Source organism: Montipora foliosa, chromosome 3, assembly GCF_036669935.1.
Source record: "Montipora foliosa isolate CH-2021 chromosome 3, ASM3666993v2, whole genome shotgun sequence".
Classification (NCBI taxonomy): domain Eukaryota; kingdom Metazoa; phylum Cnidaria; class Anthozoa; order Scleractinia; family Acroporidae; genus Montipora; species Montipora foliosa.
In genome coordinates, this window is record NC_090871.1 from 1,079,435 (window position 1) to 1,100,115 (window position 20,681).

The 20,681-nt window shown below is 39.5% G+C and overlaps 1 protein-coding gene across 1 annotated transcript; it reads right to left on the reverse strand.

The window, feature by feature from the left end:
• Nucleotides 1–3,351: 3,351 nt before the first annotated feature.
• On the reverse strand, nt 3,352–17,690 carry LOC137996408 (olfactomedin-like protein 2B). Its single transcript, XM_068841786.1, has 7 exons — nt 17,599–17,690; nt 17,433–17,504; nt 16,290–16,394; nt 15,941–16,013; nt 5,507–5,771; nt 4,603–4,850; nt 3,352–3,810 (listed from the first exon to the last, which is right to left on the reverse strand). Exons 2-7 carry the CDS (start codon nt 17,478–17,480, stop codon nt 3,560–3,562), a joined length of 990 nt encoding a protein of 329 aa, XP_068697887.1. The 5' UTR covers nt 17,481–17,504; nt 17,599–17,690; the 3' UTR covers nt 3,352–3,559.
• Nucleotides 17,691–20,681: the final 2,991 nt, after the last annotated feature.

Sequence of the window (20,681 nt, forward strand, 5' to 3'; positions counted from 1 at the left end):
AAATAACCTTTCTCTCCGTTTCCTCATTTAATTTTGGTTCATGTTTGTTTGTTTGCCCGTTCAAAGCACTTGTAAAGAAAAAAACAATAATCCGGCTCCTCTAAGGGTGGCAATTCATTATCGTAAACATAATTGTGTAAGCAAGAACCAGCGTAAATAAACTAGATACGACCGATTTGAGGCGGATGTAGGGGTGGTGTGAGTGTGTTTTGTTTGAACCAGGAACCAAGAGTGAATTACATAAGAGTGTTGTTATGGCATGGGTGGGCTCCCCAGCACAGTCACAAATGAGTCTAATTTTAGAATACCCGTTCCCGCGAAAATCAGTTGTCATGTCCCTGAAAAAGCATGGCTTCTTCGGATTGGTTGAAATTAGCGACACTTTGTTTGTTTCGCGCGTTAAGTGCATCTATAAATAAATCCATTTGCGACTGTGATGGGGCAAGACCGCAAAGTAATAAATCAACACTCGCATCTAATTCACTCTTGAAGGAACCCATGACTAGGAACGTACAAGTTCATTGTATTTGTGGAACGGCGTTTTCATTGATTTTCCCGCGAAACCGGACCTTTCCAGCTAATCACAAGTCTTGCATGAGAAATTAATACCCATGGGATTGAAAATGGTCACTCGTGCAAGTCAACAACTCATCTAGAAATAGCACTCGGATCTGTGAAAATGACGTTATGTAGACCTCAAGGGCGGATCCAGGATTTTTCTTAGGAGGAGGTGCACCACTAAGGAATGTCGTAGCTGACTGGTGACGGTTTTTTTTTTTTGCAGAATACCAGTTCTCTTAGAAAGCCTCTCAGGTCATCTCAAGGAGGGGGTAGTGTGCTCAACCCCTGCACCCTCCCCCTCCCTAGTATTGGAGTTGAAGGCTCTCCTGGTTATGGGCTTCTGGTTAAACCCTTAAACTAAGTATAAAAACGGTTTCACAAAAAAATTTAATTTGACAAGCACCGCTTACATAAGCTTACTTCTTGTTTGGAATAGCACAAATCCGAGAATTTCAAAAGATATTGGAAACGCTCGAAATTTACATTTACAACATTTCGGGGCATTTTCCAAGAACCACCTTTTTTATTTAGCAAAGCCAGTTTCTGAATTGTCAAAATCACTTAGTTTCATTCCATAGTCGTTCCTTTAGATGATCCATCACAGATGATCAAAGAACTGGGTCGATTTCGGACTCGTTGAAGTATTTTTTCTTAGTGTTTGGTAGTTGAGCTGGGAGGTTGGAGTTTGAGGCGTTAAGTTCATTACTGAAAAGACCAAACCATTTGACGAAGGGTCGTCTTCATGTGTTTGAAGATTGTCAAGCATTTTTATTTCAAATGTAATCATTTTAAGATCGCTTCTCAAGGGAGTGGAATTGTCTTTGCATATCTTGTGGTCCTCCTTGTGGTTGTTCTTCAGCCGCAGGAACGTCATAAAAAAGGTTTTTGGGGGAAGAGTGCACAAGAAGCAATAACGAAAGGGATCCGAACAGATCAAACCGCTGACATCATCGTATTTTTGTTCAAGGTACTTTAGTTACAGGCTTTATCTTTAAATAACAGTCCCCATTCACGTGCGACTATTTTTTGTTTGTTGGGGAGTATTTTCTTTTTTATTGTACTCTCGTTTCCAAAAGAAGAATTTTCCAAGCTAGGAAACCATGGCATCGGAATAAGACTAAGTGATTTTGACAATGCACGAAACTGGCTTTGCTTTAGCAAAGGTGGTTCAGGGGAAATGCCCTGACATTTTGAACGGTAAATGTTGAAAATGTAAATTTCCAGCGTTTCCAGTATCTTTGAAAATCTTGGTTTTGTGCTACAGTAAACACCCGCATATAAGAACCTAGATCTTTCCAAGTTAGGCTAAATAGGTTCTTATAAAATGGTACTTACAGTAGTTTTACTGAATTTAGGCTATCTAGGTTCTTAAATTGGTTCATATTTCCACAAAAGAGATCTACTCTATGACAAGACTTTTTCCAGAAACCATTGGTATGACTAATTTCCTCTGATGAGAACGCTGATACCTTTGTATTTCATAACCATGAAAAATAAGTCTTGAACAAGATCTGAGCAATTTAAAGTGCAATTTGTTCTGGTCGCCTTAAATCTCAAGGTCCTAGGAACCTGTTTAATTTTTTAGCCTGACCTGTTTCTTATGTGAGGGGGGGGGGGGGGGGTCTAAAATCAAATTTTTAGCCTGACAGATTCCTAAATTCTAGTTTCTTATATGCGGGTGCTTACTGTATTTCAAACTAGGAGTATCCTATCCTAGGAAAAAACTAGGGTATAGCTGACATTTCTAAACCAGCAATCACTGTGTGTCGGGTTTTAAACCACTCATCTCTGCGCTGCTCCCAACTCGACAGTCCTGGTGAGAAGTCTTTCTTTTTGTATTTCCCCAGTAAAAAAAAAGGCGCCCCACTGCTCCTCGCTTGCATAAGAGTGTAAAAGCCATAAATCTCACGGGCAGAAAAATTTAATCAGCAAACAGCCACCTTTTTTTTCGTTGACAGGGATAAAGGAGGTATAGAAAGATTACTGTTTTAAGTTGTATAGTCGGAGTCACAAATCAGTTGACTTTGGACATTGTGATAAAAGCTTGGAATTTCAATATGACAAAAGTCAACGTATTTGTAACTCCTACTGTACCACTCAGGGTTCATTGATGGGAGGCTCCAAATAATTTCTCTTCTGCGCCAAACCTGTACCAGACCCAAAACCAGACCGAAAAGTGCAAAGATATGGCACTAGGAGGGCGTACGCTTGGGTAGTGCATTTTCTGTACGCAGTACAACACTCTATACGGGATTGCAACTAGAGATGTACAAGGTGTAACGCGCACGTGGGAAGGATAGAAAACTAGTTGCTACACGACGGGCGAAAGGACAAGAGTCCCAGCTGGAGAAGAGCCCTAGGAAGGAATCGAATCTACGACCTCCATAACATCGGTCTGATGCCATATTTACATGACCCTCTAGGATTCCTGGGAGCTACAAAACTCGTCACCTTCGTTGAAACACTCATCCTCTTTTTCCTCCTCCTTCCATGTTGATTTTACGACTCCTGGCAGTTGTCCGAAAAAAAAAATCAAATCTCACACAACTTTTAATAGGGGGGGGAGGGCAAACGTCGGGATAAGCTGCGATCTTGTAACACGATGATTTTAGACCATTCGATGATTCTAGACCATTCGCTAGTGTTCTGGTATTGTGGGTTTTCTTATCTAGCCCTGAACTAGGACTCTGATTTTTCAGTTGTCCTTTTACCCGTCACCAAGCAACTGGTTTCCTACTCTGCGGGATTTAACAATCAGGACTTGTAAAACCGCAATTCATTACCCTAAACGTGTTTTCACTTTCTTTTTTCATCGTTTTTAATGGTCAAAGTACAAAGCACCCGTTTACAAGTTATAACACTAAACCAAAACAGCAGTCTCTGAAAAACTGCGAAATGTGTTGACTATGTTGAGTCAGGCATCTACTACAAAAACAGCAGCAAAGCGTGTTCGTGATCAGCATATTAATTCCCATCACCAACTGATTGATCATTTCATTCAATCCTCAAACGTAATGGGATAAGTGACTAGACGTTTGTTATCCCAAGCGTATAGCACTCTCTCCCTTGGATTGTAATCCACCATGGAGTTGTAGCCATACTGGTTGGTGAACTTTATGTTGGGGTTCCACTGTTTTCCCGTCTTCGTGTCGTAAGCGAAGTTGATTGTGGTGGATCGGCTGTTGAAGCTGTCAATGGTGTAGACCACTCCACAAGCAACAAAGGCATTCCCCATCGAAGTCATCTTTTCTATCGTAAATAATTGAAAAATAAAAGCCACAAATTCTTCTCTGTCGTCATAAGACAACACAGCGCGATCATTTCTCATAAGAAAGTTTTCGTTTGTGAAAAAAATGTTGATTCATCACGAAAAAAAACTTGAAGAAACGTGAAGTTTGTGCCAAGATACGCTTTGATTTTTTTTCTCAGCATCATGGCTTAGGAGAAGAATATATAACAAACTTTGTTTCTTAATGTATGTTTTATGATATGATGTAAGATTGCATTTATTGTCATAGAATCGTTCGCCCGTATTTTGAAAAATAGAGTTTTTCACATTGTTACTTAACGTTAACCAGACTGAAATTATCTTTAACAACAGAACTCAAAGCTTCGTGACAAAACAACATCTGTCGACGATACATCGCTGCGTAGCTGGCGGTAATGTTGGCGCGAAGAATGGGGAGGAGCGCTGTGAACCCTCCCCATTCTCCGCGCGGCTTTGCCGCTCGTCAATTTGCCTCTCTCGCCTACATAATTACAACTGTTAGGACGCACAGTTTTCAAAAATCCCGATTGCATCCATTTTAACATTCTTGAATTTCACCCATCCCTGCCTCCTTTTGTATTTGCTGTTTCATTCAAACCTTCCATCAATGTTTTAAAAGATATTAGATATTAAAAGATATTTTCACGTTTCGCTTGATTTGGCTGCCAGTCGTCGAATTTAGCAAAATCAGTTTCTTGACAAAGCCTCTTGAAGGTTCGGACTACTGAATTATCCTGTATTCAGGATTTCTATTCAGAAAAATGTGGTTATACCTGTGCGTAAGGGCCAGCCATGTGTTCGGCTGTTCTTGACCACATCAACTTTACTCGCATATAGAGGATAACTGCTGCTACTGGTGCCATAAAGGACCCACAATCCTTGTTCATCCACTGCCAGGTCCATTCCGCTATATCCACCCCATTGGTAATAGGCCTTCCTTGTATAGTAGCCGCTCACACTTATTTGAGCCTCCTGTCGCTGTGTATGTAGATTGTACTTGCAAATGTAGTAGGTATTTCCTCTAGGGTGTTTGAAAGAAGTCATTTCAAATTTGACAATACTTGAAGGAATGATATTTTTCTCAATGTTGACTGGGGGATAGTTGGAAAAAATACGAGTGCTCCTTTGCAGGAGTCCAAGTACTAGTTCCGATGCTCAATCTTCCACTGAGCTTCAAGAGAATCATGGGAACTCGCCGGGCTATTAAACTAGGTTCATGTGACAATTGTCCTGCCATACTGCTAGGATATGAATTCGGTATCAAAATGGAGCCTTCTTTTATTTCATTAATGGTTAGCTTAGTTGTAGAGAATCCGAACTATTAATCGGAAGGTCTTAGGTTCGACTCGTGTAAAGCAGCACTCGGATTTTTTCCAACTATCCCCGAATCATCATTTACAAAAAATATCATTTCTTTCTTCATTTCACCTACCGCGCCTACCAATTTCCATCTCAGTCATTCGTTTATAAATTAACAATACTTGTTTGCATGAAAAGGTTCGGCTTTTTCGGGTTCACCTCCAGCTTCCATTTCGATTTTTTTAATGGTAAAACTCTTCTCTGCACGAATTTGTTTATTTCAAAGATATGGCAAACTTTAAAAAAATTCTTTTTTATTTTCTTTTGGCACGATTTCCTGTTGTCATTTCGCTGAACAAACAAACATAACTTGTTTACCTGTTATAGTAGAGGTATGGTCCATACACCACAGCACCTGTTCCGTCCCAGTAATAAGGCAGTGTGTACTTCTTACGCACCAAACCAGCTTTAAACTTGTCCATGTTTTCATATTCTTCTAGCACATTTGCATAATAATTCTCCATAACAAATATAGTCTCAGTTCCCATGATTCCAAGCGGGTCTTTCATCCAGGCTCCCTGAGGATAATATCTTGCGTTGTGGGTCACAGGTTTACCGATCGACTTAATGTAAGAACAATTGTCTGGAACAAATTTTTGAAAAGTTAACCTTATTTTCTAATGAGCGTAAACAATTGCATACCCCCTGCCCCTTCCCCGACGTTTAAGGGACCGCCCTCGTGAACCTCTTTTTCTTATCTGTATTTAAGAATAAAGAGGCTGAAGACTGTGGGTTAAATTAATATAACAAGACGATTTAGTTTGAAGCGGATCCTTGGCTGAGTTGTTTAGTACCAGTTAATTCTCAGCACTTAGCCGATTTAAATACCATGGAAACTTATTGATGGAGTCGGTTGGTGGCGAACATGGCGAACGACCAGCGTGCTCGAAGCTTTGGCTTCATGCTTGTTATTATTACAGGCTTCATTCTTTATTCTGGATTATTATTGACTTCAAATGGAGATATTAACATTCATGCTTTCTCTAACCTGTGGATTACGAGACAGGAATTGCACACGGAGCTAGTACTATTCTTTCAAGAACCAGCGCTTAAGTGGCAGCGAAGACGCCATTTTGAAACCAAAGGCTACTCCTGTTCAAGACTAAACCATTACCCGAATTCAACGTCAACCTTCCAGCTTACTCGTCTCCAGACAAGCGGGGATATTAACCCCAACCCGGGTCCTACAATTTTTAAGCAGCAAAACCGCAAGAGTGCTAATAATCTTAAAATTGGACATCTGAATGTTCGCTCTCTCAAGAACCGCGAGCACCTTCAACTTGTCAAACATACCATCTCGCAGAACAAGTTCGACGTGCTCACTCTATCGGAGACCTGGCTAAACAGTTCTATTACCGACCTGGAACTAGAAATCCCAGGTTACGACCTCTATCGGATTGATCGAAACACCAAGCCAGGCGGCGGAGTGGGCGTTTACGCCCGCGGCAAACCTACAAGGTGAAGGTTCTTGATGACATTTCAAACATCTCAGACAGTGGCTTACATCAACTATAGATAAATCTTCAGGTTAGAAACCTGTAGTAGGTCAATTGTAATCTGTGCAATGTACAGGCCACCTGACACTCCGCTAACTTGTTTTGACACTTATTTAACTCCAAGTTTGATCACTGCTTCCTTGCGAAATAAGCCGATATATATACTCGGGGACGGAAACTGCGATATGCTTAAGCCGGATTGCAGAGGAGCCATCGCTTTGACAAATTTCTGTAACAGCTTCAATTTATCCCAATTAGTCTCGAGACCTACTCGCGTAACTAAAACTACCGAGTCATTGATTGATGTGATCATAACCTCAAACCCTCAGGAAGTTATTGAAACTAATGTTATGCCAAGCTCAATAAGCGACCATGATCTTCCCTATGTTGTTCTTCGCATAAAGAAGGAACGCCGTAAATTAACATATATGACTGGGAGAAGTTTTAAGGGTTATGCAGCTGATCGGTTTTATAAAGATATGTCTGAAGTCCCGTGGTCCTTGCTCGATATTTTTGATGATGCAGAGGACAAACTATATGCTTTTAACTTTTTATTCAACGATATCCTAGATAAACATGCACCGATCAAAATGATGAAAATACGTGGGCGTCCAAACCCTTATGTCACCGAGGAAATCCGCGAGCTTATGAGAATAAGAGATAACTGGAAGAAAATTGCTAAGAAAAGCAAAAACTCCTATGCCTGGCTGCAATACAAGATCTGCTGCCGCGAGGTAAAAAGAGAAATTCGGCTTGCAGAAAGAGAATATGTAAATCAGCAAATTCAAAATAACAAAAACAATACAAACTGCATATGGAAATCGATCCGTTCGTGCATACCAAAGAAGTCAACTGCTCAGAGAAGCTACAGTAAAGATCATAAAGGCGTGGCTAATGAATTTAATCAATTCTTCTCAAGTGTCGGCGAAAACACGATTAAAAAGATAAAAGAGATGGCAGCCACAGCTGAATGCAACCACACATTAGGCCGAAATTCCTTTCAAGCAAGAATTTACCCGACATCTGAACAATTTTCTGTTACCCCTGTTAAATGCCATCAGGTGGAAGCTATTATTACGAACATGGCCCCAAACAAAGCCCCTGGGATCGATAAGATACCTGTACGGATAATTAGGGACTGCCTTCAAGCCATTTCGTACCCTCTTACTTCAATAATCAACACCTCACTTTTTACTGCTTGCTTCCCAAATGTGTGGAAAATTGCCGAGGTGAAACCAATACCCAAGGAAGGCGATCACGAAATAGCCAATAATAACAGACCTATATCACTTCTACCTATTCTATCAAAAGTGTGCGAGAGAGTGGCTCACAATCAGCTTATGGAATACCTAACTTCTAAAGGCCGCTTATCTACCAAACAAAGTGGTAACAAAGAGAAACACTCCACCGAAACCTCTGTGATTCAGACCACCGACATGATACTGAGTGCGATTGATAAAAAGCACTTGACGGCGGTAATTCTGCTTGACATGAGCAAGGCCTTTGACAGTATAGATCACAACTTGCTTCTTGTCAAGCTGCAGGACATCGGTGCCTCGCCTTTAGCTTTGCAGTGGTTTCGTAGTTATCTAACCGCTCGCTATCAGGTTGTCACGATTGGGACAGCATCATCGGAACGCCTACACGTGGCCAGTGGAGTGCCTCAGGGGAGTATTTTAGGGCCACTCCTCTTTAGCATTTATATGAATGATTTGCCATCAGTTCCACAACATTGTTCTGTCCAGTGCTACGTGGACGACACTAAGCTCTTGCTGTCTTTCCGGCTTCAAGATCAATCACGTATAGTCGCAGAAATAAATCAAGATCTTACAAGAATACGTAACTGGTGTTTCGATAACCAGTTACTGTTAAACCCTGACAAGACGAAGCTCCTAGTTTGTGGCAGTAAGCATGGGGCCGCCAAGACCCGCAACTTCAAGATTTCGTTCCTTGGAAAACAGCTTGCTCCAGTGGAGGCTGCCAGAGACCTTGGTGTTATATTGGACACAAGTTTAACTTTTGACGATCATGTCACTGCAACTGTCGCTTCTTGTATGTCGCGACTAGGCCAGATAAATCGTGTTAAACATTGTTTTGACAAACGCACTTTAATTATTATTATCAATGCGTTAGTTTTTAGTAAACTTTTTTATTGCTCTTCAGTCTGGAGCAATACTTCACAATCTAACATTGCTAAACTCCAAGCTGTTCAGAATTTTGCCTGTAGAATTGTTAGTGGGTCAAAGAAATACGATCATGTTACTCCCATTCTCAAACAACTCAACTGGCTCCCCGTGAAACAACACATGTATTATCGCGATTCAATTATGGCATTTAAACGCATGAATGGCCTTGTTCCGGGGTATCTATCTGATCAGTTCATTAAACGTTCATCAATATCAACACGCAAAACTAGAAACTCACAGCTGTTAAATATACCGCAATTTAAAACCGCAACTGGCCAAAAATCATTTTACTATCGTATGGTATCTCTTTGGAACGCTCTACCTCAAGTAATTAAGTTAAGTCAATCGTTAGCTCAGTTTAAAACCTTGATAAGGAAAAGACTCTTAATGGATAGCTAGCTGAATTTATCCATTACCGCATTAGTATGGCATTTGTTTTTCTTAGCGCATTTTAAATTTTATTCATACAGAATTATTTTATTGTATTTCATTGTTGTATTTGTATTTCACTGAAAAGCCCCTTGGGGACGTGAAATAAACGTATGTATGTATGTATCTATTTGATCCAAGTGAACATGGATCAGTGGCCCTTTTCCGGATCATCATCCCAAAGGAACGCACCCAAAGAGTAGGGCCGTTTCACATCTAAAACTGACCGTCATGATTTATTTGGCTACAGTATTGGTTTCATTCTTGTTTTTCATCAATTATTTGAAAACCGCTCAGAACGTACGGTTAGTGTGTGGGTTTTGTCATCGAGTAATATACATATCAGTTAATGAGGAAAATAGAGTTAATTTAAGGATAAAACGATCTCTAATCTACAGAAAGTCTTTGAGGTCTTAAAATGTTCCTTAATTGTTGTACTTCAAGGTGCAGGATTCTTACGACATTGGTCATCTGATTTCTTTTTATATGAACATTCGATTTTGCTCACAGAAGGCATCGTGCCACTTACAAATTGACTTCAAAAGGTAAAAGAACGTAGTTTAATCTCCAGTTTTAAATCTTTTAGCTTTGATAACAAGCCAGTTATTGGCCATCAAAAACTGATTACATCAACCTCGTCCCCAGGGCTTTTCGCCGCCCAACTCTCGGCGGAGAAAAGCCCTGGGAACGAGGTTTCCCAAGCGTGCCTCGGAAAATGATCAGTTTCGAATTTGCAAAGCATGATTGCTCAGAGATTATGTGGTATCAGTCGCGTTCAAAATTTCAGAGATGGCTCATTTATGCAATGCACTTTCACTATTCAGTACTTTATTTTTGGCTCGCTGATTAGGAAAAGAAAGCCTTGTACTAATGAGGCAGAACTTGTACAAAGATTCCCCTATAAAAGATCTCATTAAGATAAAAATAGTGTGCAATGAAATTTGAATGCACTTTGACTAATTAATCTTGTTCTATACAATGATGACGCAAAGAGGCCTCACAAAAAAGCCTGATAAGTGTTTTGAAACAATTGGTTCATGATTGAAGCACTTGGAAACTCAAGAATCTTGGTGTGCCTCGAGCAACACTCAGGAGGAACGTGCCCTTCAAACTTTCCGCGTATTTTGTAACTCGAAAAACACACGCAAACTCTGTCTCGATTGTGTAGACTTGTCCGTACATTCCAAAAACCAATTATAAGTACCCTGTACGTTGTTTATGATAAACATCTCCCTTTCGCTTACGTCAACAGACATGTTCCGCATTCCGTTGAGGCCACAGGCCATCAACACGGATTTGAAAGACCGTTCATTCTCTATTTTCTCAAAGGCCATTCTCTATGTTTTCAAATCCCATAATCCCCCCCCCCCCCCCCTAAGAACTAAGAATTGCATAATCATTGTTTGCAATTTCTCCTGGGACATGAAGATGTCCCGAGAGAAATAAAAAACACAGCCTATGGAAACGTTTTGGGGGGTATAAACAAGGTGTATTATGGGATTTGAGAAAGTAGAGAATACAGGAATCTAACGGCGCACAGCCGGAAAGGTAATCATTCATTACTCTCATAACAGTCACTATTTATTTATTTATTTATTTATTTATTTGACTGTTAGAAAACAGTCCTAAGAAAATACGAGCGCTGATTGGTTAAAAATCGTTTTTCTATAACTCGATGGAGAGACAGAACTAGCACGAGCTGTTGACGTAGTGATGGCGCGAGCAAAGAGAATTTACATTTTGATAATTAGAGTAAACAAGTTGTTTTCCTTTTTCTCGTCGCGTTGTTTTCTAAAAGAAATGTACTCCGTGTTTCTATCGAGTTATAGAAATACTCATTAAAGTTTGGGAGAACTCGAAAAAGCTGTGGAAACACTCGCCTGCGGCTCGTGTTCCCACAGCATTTCTCGTTCTCCCAAACTTTCACTCGTGTTTCTATAACTCGATAGAAACGGTTGCAACACATGGTCAACATTTGATTCAACAGAAAAGCTTCCGGCCCGGCAGGCTGCAGCCGCGGTTGTTTTCATGGATACAGACATGGATACGTCATTGAGAGAAGGAGGGGGGAAAAAGGCTTTATCAACTTCATTCAATATTCGCGATCATGATAAAAAAGAAATGCTGAATGATTGTTGAAGCAAAGTTTAAACGCTTTTAAGGTGGCTCAAACCAGCTTCAACACTTTCAAGAGACGTTGTTATTAGAAGGATTGACACTACAAGACTTTATCACGTAACAGCAACGTTATGGTACCATGTGAAACATCAATCATTGCTGAACAAGATGCAGTCATTTTTGTAACGTGACAAGTTACCATGGCAACAGGAAAGTCTTCCAAAAACACCCTATATTTTGGCTTTATTTGCTCATATCTGAAAAACTAACTCGGTGACCCCTATTTTTTTATTGCACAAAAGTGGTCAGAAAGCCAACTCTCTGCTAAATTTTAAAAAATTCTGTAGAACAGATTCAGAGCTACCTTAGCTTTTCAATCATTTAAGGTGGCTCTGATACCACGCCACAGAATTCTTTTTAACTTTGCAGAAAGTTTCATTCTACTAGTACTAGAAATGCGAGAAAATAGGTTCAAAATATTTCCTTAGATTTTGACGGGTATATAGTTGAATGTTAAGCCCTCATCCTTTTTATGTGGTACGCAACAAGGTGTTAAAAACCCAACATGCTCATGCGCATGCGTTGCTAATGAAAGGCAGAATTGATAGCAAATATCTTTATTTTACAGTCAAAAATTATCGATTTTTTTGTTCAAACTTATGGTTGGGATCAGGGAGGTTATCCTAAATAACCTTTCTCTCCGTTTCCTCATTTAATTTAGGTTCATGTTTGTTTGTTTGCCCGTTCAAAGCACTTGTAAAGAAAAAAACAATAATCCGGCTCCTCTAAGGGTGGCAATTCATTATCGTAAACACAATTGTGTAAGCAAGAACCAGCGTAAATAAACTAGATACGACCGATTTGAGGCGGATGTAGGGGTGGTGTGAGTGTGTTTTGTTGGAACCAGGAACCAAGAGTGAATTAGATAAGAGTGTTGTTATGGCCTGGGTGGGATGCCCAGGACAGTCACAAATGAGTCTATTTTTAGAATACCCGTTCCCGCGAAAATCAGTTGTCATGTCCCTGAAAAAAAAAAACATGGAAGAAGCAGTCACGCGTGACACGGCTTCTTCTGATTGGTTAAAATTAGCGGCACTTTGTTTGTTTCCCGCGTTAAGTGCATCTATAAATCAATCCATTTGCGACTGTGATGGGGCAAGACAGCAAAGTAATAAATCAACACTCGCATCTAATTCACTCTTGAAGGAACCCATGACTAGGAGCGTACAAGTTCATTGTATTTGTGGAACGGCGCTTTCATTGATTTTCCCGCGAAACCGGACCTTTCCAGCTAATCACAAGTCTTGCATGAGAAATTATTACCCATGGGATTGAAAATGGTCACTCGTGCAAGTCAACAACTCATCTAGAAATAGCACTCGGATCTGTGAAAATGCCGTTATGTAGACCTCAAGGGCGGATCCAGGATTTTTCTTAGGAGGAGATGCACCACTAAGGAATGCCATAGCTGACTGGTGACGGTTTTTTTTGCTTTTTTTTTTTGCAGAATACCAGTTCTCTTAGAAAGCCTCTCAGGTCATCTCAAGGAGGAGGGAGCTCTTAGGACCTAGTAGTGGAGTTGAAGGCTCTCCTGGTTATGGGCTTCTGGTTAAACTCTTAAACTAAGTATAAAAACGGTTTCACAAAAAAATTTAATTTGACAAACACCGCTTACATAAGCTTACTTCTTGTTTGGAATAGCACAAATCCGAGAATTTCAAAGATATTGGAAACGCTCGAAATTTACATTTACAACATTTCGGGGCATTTTCCAAGAACCACCTTTTTTATTTAGCAAAGCCAGTTTCTGAATTGTCAAAATCACTTAGTTTCATTCCATAGTCGTTCCTTTAATGATCCATCACAGATGATCAAAGAACTGGGTCGATTTCGGACTCGTTGAAGTATTTTTTCTTAGTGTTTGGTAGTTGAGCTGGAAGGTTGGAGTTTGAGGCGTTAAGTTCATTACTGAAAAGACCAAACCATTTGACGAAGGGTCGTCTTCATGTGTTTGAAGATTGTCAAGCATTTTTATTTCAAGTGTAATCATTTTAAGATCGCTTTTCAAGGGAGTGGAATTGTCTTTGCGTATCTTGTGGTCCTCCTTGTGGTTGTTATTCAGCCGCAGGAACGTCATAAAAAAGGTTTTTGGGGAAAGAGTGCACAAGAAGCAATAAAGAAAGGGATCGGAACAGATCAAACCGCTGACATCATCGTATTTTTGTTCAAGGTACTTTAGTTACAGGCTTTAGCTTTAAATAACAGTTCCCATTCACGAGCGACTATTTTTTGTTTGTTGGGAAGTATTTTCTTTTTTATTGTACTCTCGTTTCCAAAAGAGGATTTTCCAAGCTAGGAAACCATGGCATCGGAATAAAACTAAGTGATTTTGACAATGCACGAAACTGGCTTTGCTAAATAACAAAGGTGGTTCAGGGGAAATGCCCTAAAGGACATTTTGAACGGTAAATGTTGGAAATGTAAATTTCCAGCGTTTCCAGTATCTTTGAAATTCTCGGTTTTTTGCTACAGTAAACACCCGCATATAAGAACCTAGATCTTTCCAAGTTAGGCTAAATAGGTTCTTATAAAATGGTATTTACTGAAGTTTTACTGAATTTAGGCTATCTAGGTTCTTAAATTGGTTCATATTTCCACAAAAGAGATCTACTCTATGACAAGACTTTTTCCAGAAACCATTGGTATGACTGATTTCCTCTGATAAGAACGTTGATACCTTTGTATTTCATAACCATGAAAAATAAGTCTTGAACGAGATCTGAGCAATTTAAAGTGCAATTTGTTCTGGTCGCCTTAAATTTCAAGGTCCTTTTTTTAACATAGGAACCTAAGCCTGTTTAATTTTTTAGCCTGACCTGTTTCTTATGTGAGGGGGGGGGGGGGGGGGGGTATAAAATCAAATTTTTAGCCAGACAGATTCCTAAATTCTAGTTTCTTATATGCTTACTGTTCAAACTAGGAGTATCCTATCCTAGGAAAAAAACTAGGGTAGCTGACATTTCTAAACCATCAATCACTGTGTGTCGGAATTTAAACCACTCATCTCTACGCGGTTCCCAACTCGACAGTCCTGGTGAGAAGTCTTTCTTTTTGTATTTCCTCAGTAAAAAAAGGCGCCCCACTACTCCTCACTTGCATAAGAGTGTAAAAGCCATAAATCTCACGGGCAGAAAAATTTAATCAGCAAACAGCCACCTTTTTTTTTGTTGACAGGGATAAAGGAGGTATAGAAAGATTACTGTTTTAAGTTGTATAGTCGGAGTCACAAATCAGTTGACTTTTGACATTGTGATAAAAGCTTGGAATTTAATGATATGACAAAAGTCATCGTATTTGTAACTCCTACTGTACCACTCAGGGTTCATTGATGGGAGGCTCCAAATAATTTCTCTTCTGCGCCAAATCTGTACCACACCCAAAACCAGACCGAAAAGTGCAAAGATATGGCACTAGGAGGGCGTACGCTTGGGTAGTGCATTTTCTGTACGCAGTACAACACTCTATACAGGATTGCAACTAGAGATGTACAAGGTGTAACGCGCACGTGGGAAGGATAGAAAACTAGTTGCTTGACGACGGGCGAAAGGACAAGAGTCCTAGGAGAAGAGCCCTAGAAAGGAATCGAATCTACGACCCCTTCCCTCCTTAACCAGGAAAGACTACGTTGTTTTTTAATGGTAAAACTCCAAGCGGGTCTTTCATCCAGGCTCCGTAAGTACGATATCTTGTGTTGTGTGTCACAGGTTTACCAATGGACTTAATGTAAGAACAATTGTCTGGAGCAAATTTTGAAAAGTTAACCTTATTTTGTACTGAGCGTAAACAATTGCATACCCCTCCCCCCCTCCCCCCCCCCCCTCCACCGCCCCCGTAAACCTTTTATTTTTATCTGTATTTAAAAATTTAAAGCTGAAGACCGTGGGTTAAATTAATATAAGAAGACAATTTACTTTGAAGCGGATCCTTGGCCGAGTTGTTTAGTACCAGTTAATACTCAGCACTTAGCCGATTTAAATACCATGGAAACCTATTGAGGTCACACTTAATCATGGACTAGACTAGCGATATACCAAGCTTAACAACATGTCGGAAAAAGAAAAGCCATTTGTTCAACTATGATCCGTTGGAGACGTGGTTTGACGCAACATGGTGGCAGGTTAAATATAAAACAACCTTAGAATCCGATATTCTGAAAAGCGGTTTTTAAACAGGTTTTTACGACAGGAAAGACTGACGTCTTTTTTCTGAAGATACAGAGAGATTTATGCCCTCACTCCCCCCTCCCCCTCTTAACCCGTAAAGACTACGTCGGGAAACACAACTTGCGTGCCTTGTTGTTTATTTATTATTCACTATTTTATATTTATTTTTTAACAGTCTACTATCGGCAAGATAGCAAAAAAGTAGAGAAAAGGGGCGACTACAAACAAAAGCAGGAGATTGTAAAAATTATTTTCATCATTGATTATATCATCGGTTAAGCGCAAAACAAGTAAACAAACCTCTCTGAAGAATATAGATACTCTCCTTCGCTTTCTGTAAGTCGTGCTGCTCCGCAATAATCATCCTTAACAACTAACAATGTAAAATAATGAAATAATTAATTAACTTAAGGAAGGAAACTCCTCTGTAAAAAAATGGCCAAAGGACGCAAAAAAAACTTGTTTCAGTTTTGTTGCCACTGAAATATACTGCTATAGTAACATTAAAAATTTATACTTTGATTGTTCTCTAGGATGGTTAATTAATGGGTAATTTTATCTAGTGTTCAACGAAAAGCTTCTAATCTTAATGTCTCTTTTACTCATCCACTGGATCGAGTCAGTCAAACTTATTTTGAAAACTGCTTACGTGTTTTTTTGCCAGCTCAAGAGCAAGATCTTTAATGGACAGCCTTGAAGAGTGAAGAGATCGCTTACTGGGCAGCTTGACGGCCGAAGAGCCAAGTGCGTCAAACTACAAAGATATTTCGAGACAAAACAAACGTTAATCAGAGAGATAAAAGCTTTTTAATGAGATAACGTTGTCTCTCAAGTTATGGATTTGCAACAAGGACACGGGTAGCTTGGAGGGAGGACATGGGAGTACAAGAGCAGGTGCATGCAAATGGGGACAAAAAGGAACAAAGATGGGCAGGGGGCAGGGAAGTATGGAGGCATGAATAGGAGAGAAGGATTGCAAGACAAACAAGGGCAAAGGCAGTAAAGCTGGGGGACGGGGAGGTACAAGGGGTGCATTGGAGTATGAACAAGAGTCACATGGGGATAAGGGGGTACAGAGGGATCATAGATGTGAAGGCTGGAGGCCGGAGAATAAGACAAACAGGAACACTTGTTCAGAACTGAAGTATTATGAGATGGGGAAGCCTTATGAAAGACAACTCAAGATTCCCCTTTAAACGGGAAATGTGACCTACTTAATCAATGGTCTTAGGTTTAGAATTAATGCTGGGATCAATGTTTACCCATATTTCTAAGGGTGGGACAGCTTCGTTCCTAGGGCATTTCTCTGCCCAACTGTCAGGGAAGAAGAGGGACCGAGGTTTAAGGGTGGAGATGTCGGATAATTGTCGGGCGATAAGAGAGGCAGTAAACCGTGAGAGACAAGGCACTTGGGTGACGTCAGTACACGCGAGGTGAGTGTGTGAGCTTTTCGCTGAGATTACGCCACATTCTGTTGCTATGGAACTGAAGCTTACAAAATATAAAATACGACCTGGCAAACGAGTGATTTTTGCTTCCAACAACGTAAGAGCACGGGGAGACAAAATTAAGAGAAGACTGTTTTAAAATGGATGACAAGAAGAGCTTTAAAAATTAAGTTTCGATCAGAATATGATAGAATTATAAGACATCAACTTTTGGCGGTTAAAATATGGCTTTTTTAACAGAATGATGTATTTAGAACTATAAATTTCTCCAAATAAACTTTGAAATTCTAGTAATAGACAAGACTTGAAATTCGATTCTAGTCTTGCGAAAAAAAATTACTTACAGCCAATGAGGCCAGCAGCAGACAAATGAATGGGCGATACCGGAACATTTTGATGAATGAACAACTCGTTATCTGCGAAAAATGAAAAAGAAAGTTAGCAAGTAATCACATATTAAGCAGATACGTTTATAAGACTGATAAAATGTTCAGAAATTTATTTACTTACCAGTCTTTTGAAATTCACTTTCTTTCCAATTTTTGGTCCTGTCTTGACTGCGTCCAATGAACACTTAATTGGTCAACCTCTCTGTGCCGCTTATGTATGCTGCAGTCCATTGTTTGGAGTTTTTTCAAGAACGCGAATTTTAACCTGTACTGTATTTATCTCCCGGGTCTGAATCGAACTTTGGTCGTTAAGTTGAAGTTTGCCATCGTTCACGGTATTAAACGTGTTATGATGACAACAAACAATTTACCGCGCACATCATACACCTCCAAAAATATATTTGTAACCACATTAACTCGGAAACTTTCGCAAATATGGGTTCTCCTTCTTCTTCGTTATTGAGGTTGTTAAAAATAAACAAAACGTAGGTTATCACAACTGATTATTGCAAAAACATCGCTCACATGGTACGAGCTGCTGTCGATATGGTTTATCTTGTTGAAAGTGTCATGAACGTTAGTAACCTGTTCAGAAACATATCAAGGCAAAGTTTATTTCTTGATGTATCTATTCAGTTTTTAAAGTATTCAATCAGATTAAATTGGCCAAGTCCGAGTTTTAATTTGGTAAAGACAATTTTCAAATCGAGCAAATTACTGCCCATTATTATTTATAGCGTATTAAAAACTAAGCAGCGATTTTTTCACCCTGCGAGCAGAGCCTCCTTTTGTCTTTTTCTTTACTGAGAACGCCAAAATCGAGCAAGCAAAAGAAAGGCTCTGCTTGTAGGGTGCGATTTTTTATAATTTCATTTCGCAACCCAATGCATTTATATTCAATTTTTTTCTTCTCTCGCTTCTTATCATTCACATTTTATCTGTCGAAGACTGTAGTTCAGACAGTCGAAAGCTTGTAATTCTTAATCGTTTCAGCCAGAGACCGTTTCTTAGGGCGCGTTTGATTGACCCTATTCCGGAATAAGAATACGTGGAGTGATGATTAAAAAGGTATGTTTGGCGCGTTTCGAAGTAGCAAGGATAACAAAAATATGTTTAAAGTAGCGTTTTACCAGCTATTTAACTTATATTCCATGTATTCCTACTCCGGAATACGGTCAATCGAACGCACCCTCAATATTTTTTACGAAAAATTACCTGTCTAAAATCCTGTGAAATATTAGATCTTAAGATGTAACCGAGTTCAATATATTTCCGTGTGCTAATCACAAAATACGTTTTCACTCTCAAGCCGGGAAATTCCAGAAGTGAACTCGGAAAAATGACTGAGATTATCAGTTCATTCACTTAATTACACCAGCATTTCACTGCGCGCTGTACCCCTATTATCAAAATATTCCTCAGTTTTGTTTGAGCATATTGCATTAGTAATTTGATCATTTTCATTTCCTGAGTAGTGAACGCTCCCTCGAGCGATATCCTAACCCTCCATTGCAAATTGGTCTTTCCACGTCGCCGCAACTGGAGCGATAAGAGAGATTTAGGGTTAGGTCAACGGCAAAACGTACGTAAAGTCCGGGTGAAATTTCGTTTGCCGAAAATCAAAGGAACTTGTTTTACTTTTGCTTATTCAGTTTTTGCCTGTTATCCACAGATGTCAAGCATAACCTCTAAAAAGAGAGAGGCAAGTTGAAATAAGATAATTTTTGTGCTTTTATATCTAACAAGCAAAAGCTTGGACGGCTTCAAATACTATTTCGGAGGATCACTGAATAAATATACTCAAGTTTCCTCGAAGTCCGTATAATCCAGCAGCGCAAATGAACTGAAAAGCCAACATCACGATCGGTCAGTAGTTTCTGTTTAGTGGACACCAAGACTGGGAAAAAAATAAATGACTCTTTCATGCTTCTTACTTAATTTAGCAAAGCAAGTGATCACATAGAAACGCCCCTTGACTGGGCTGTTTGGTTCTGGCAAAATCTTTCAGTATTTTATTATTAAACGGTAGATATAGGCATATTTTTATCCCTTAAAAATTTTTCATCTTTTCGGATGCCCTAGCTGAAGGTCTAGTGATCCGAAAATTATAGCGATCAAAACTTACGTACCTTTTCGAAAATTTCAGCCAGAAAAAAGGCTCCCAGAAATTCTAGTTGACCTTTTTGGGGTAAAAAATCCGTTCAAAATGGGCAATTATACCATGTTTTAGATGTTCGAAAATCCTAGGATAGGCAGGCAAGCAAGAAATTTTGCAAAAAATGTTCCGAAAATTCTAGATCTCAAATCGTCTTCCGAACTGATATTCTCCGAAAATTGACGTTGGGTGCCCCTGATCTTTGTGCGCAGTGGAATTAATTTGAAACGTTCGCTATCTGGAGCCATGACAGAGTAACTTTTCGAAAGCGACTGATGATTTTATTCAGTACATGAATTTAACCGACCTATTCGGGGTAGAGAACTTTTTGGTTTTTTGGGACAAAAGGTTTGAGTCTCGTGATTAAAAAGTCCAATTTCCTCATGTCTCGCAGTTTTATTTCTTCGCCCTCTTAATTTTTGCTGGCCTCTCCGCCATGCTTTGATCCGTTTATTGTTCTTGTCAGTAGCAGTACTAGTCTGAGTAACTAAGATCTAGAAACTAAGAAAAAATGTACGATTTAAAAACATTAAATAGGCATTTGCTTGTAGCGTTCAGGTCGAACATGTGGAAAAATGTAATTATGAACCGTTCCGAAGCATCCTTCCCCGGGCATCCTTCCTCTCCACAATGGAAGCACTGAGTCGTGTAAACAATAGCCGAGATCTTTAGTGATCTTTTCCTATTGTGAATTATCTCTAACGTGCAAAACATCTGTAATTGGAATAAAACTACTAAGATAAAGATACCTAAGAGCACGCTTACAAAACGTACCGAATAGAGTAAGATATTCACATCCAAATGCGCTCCCCCAGGAACTACTGATTCAACAAAGACGACAATTTTCCATCGAGTATCCATTAAATTTGCAGACTCAGTATTGATGTATAATTTAACGTGGAGATTGCAGTTTAAGTTGTCTTATTAAAATTCCTCAGATAAATCGGTGATTTTGACGAATAAAACAAAATCCAATAAACTACGTTGCATTTTCAAATTTCAAATAGTAACAGTTTTTGCGGGTTACCTTTGTAAATCTTCCAAATGAT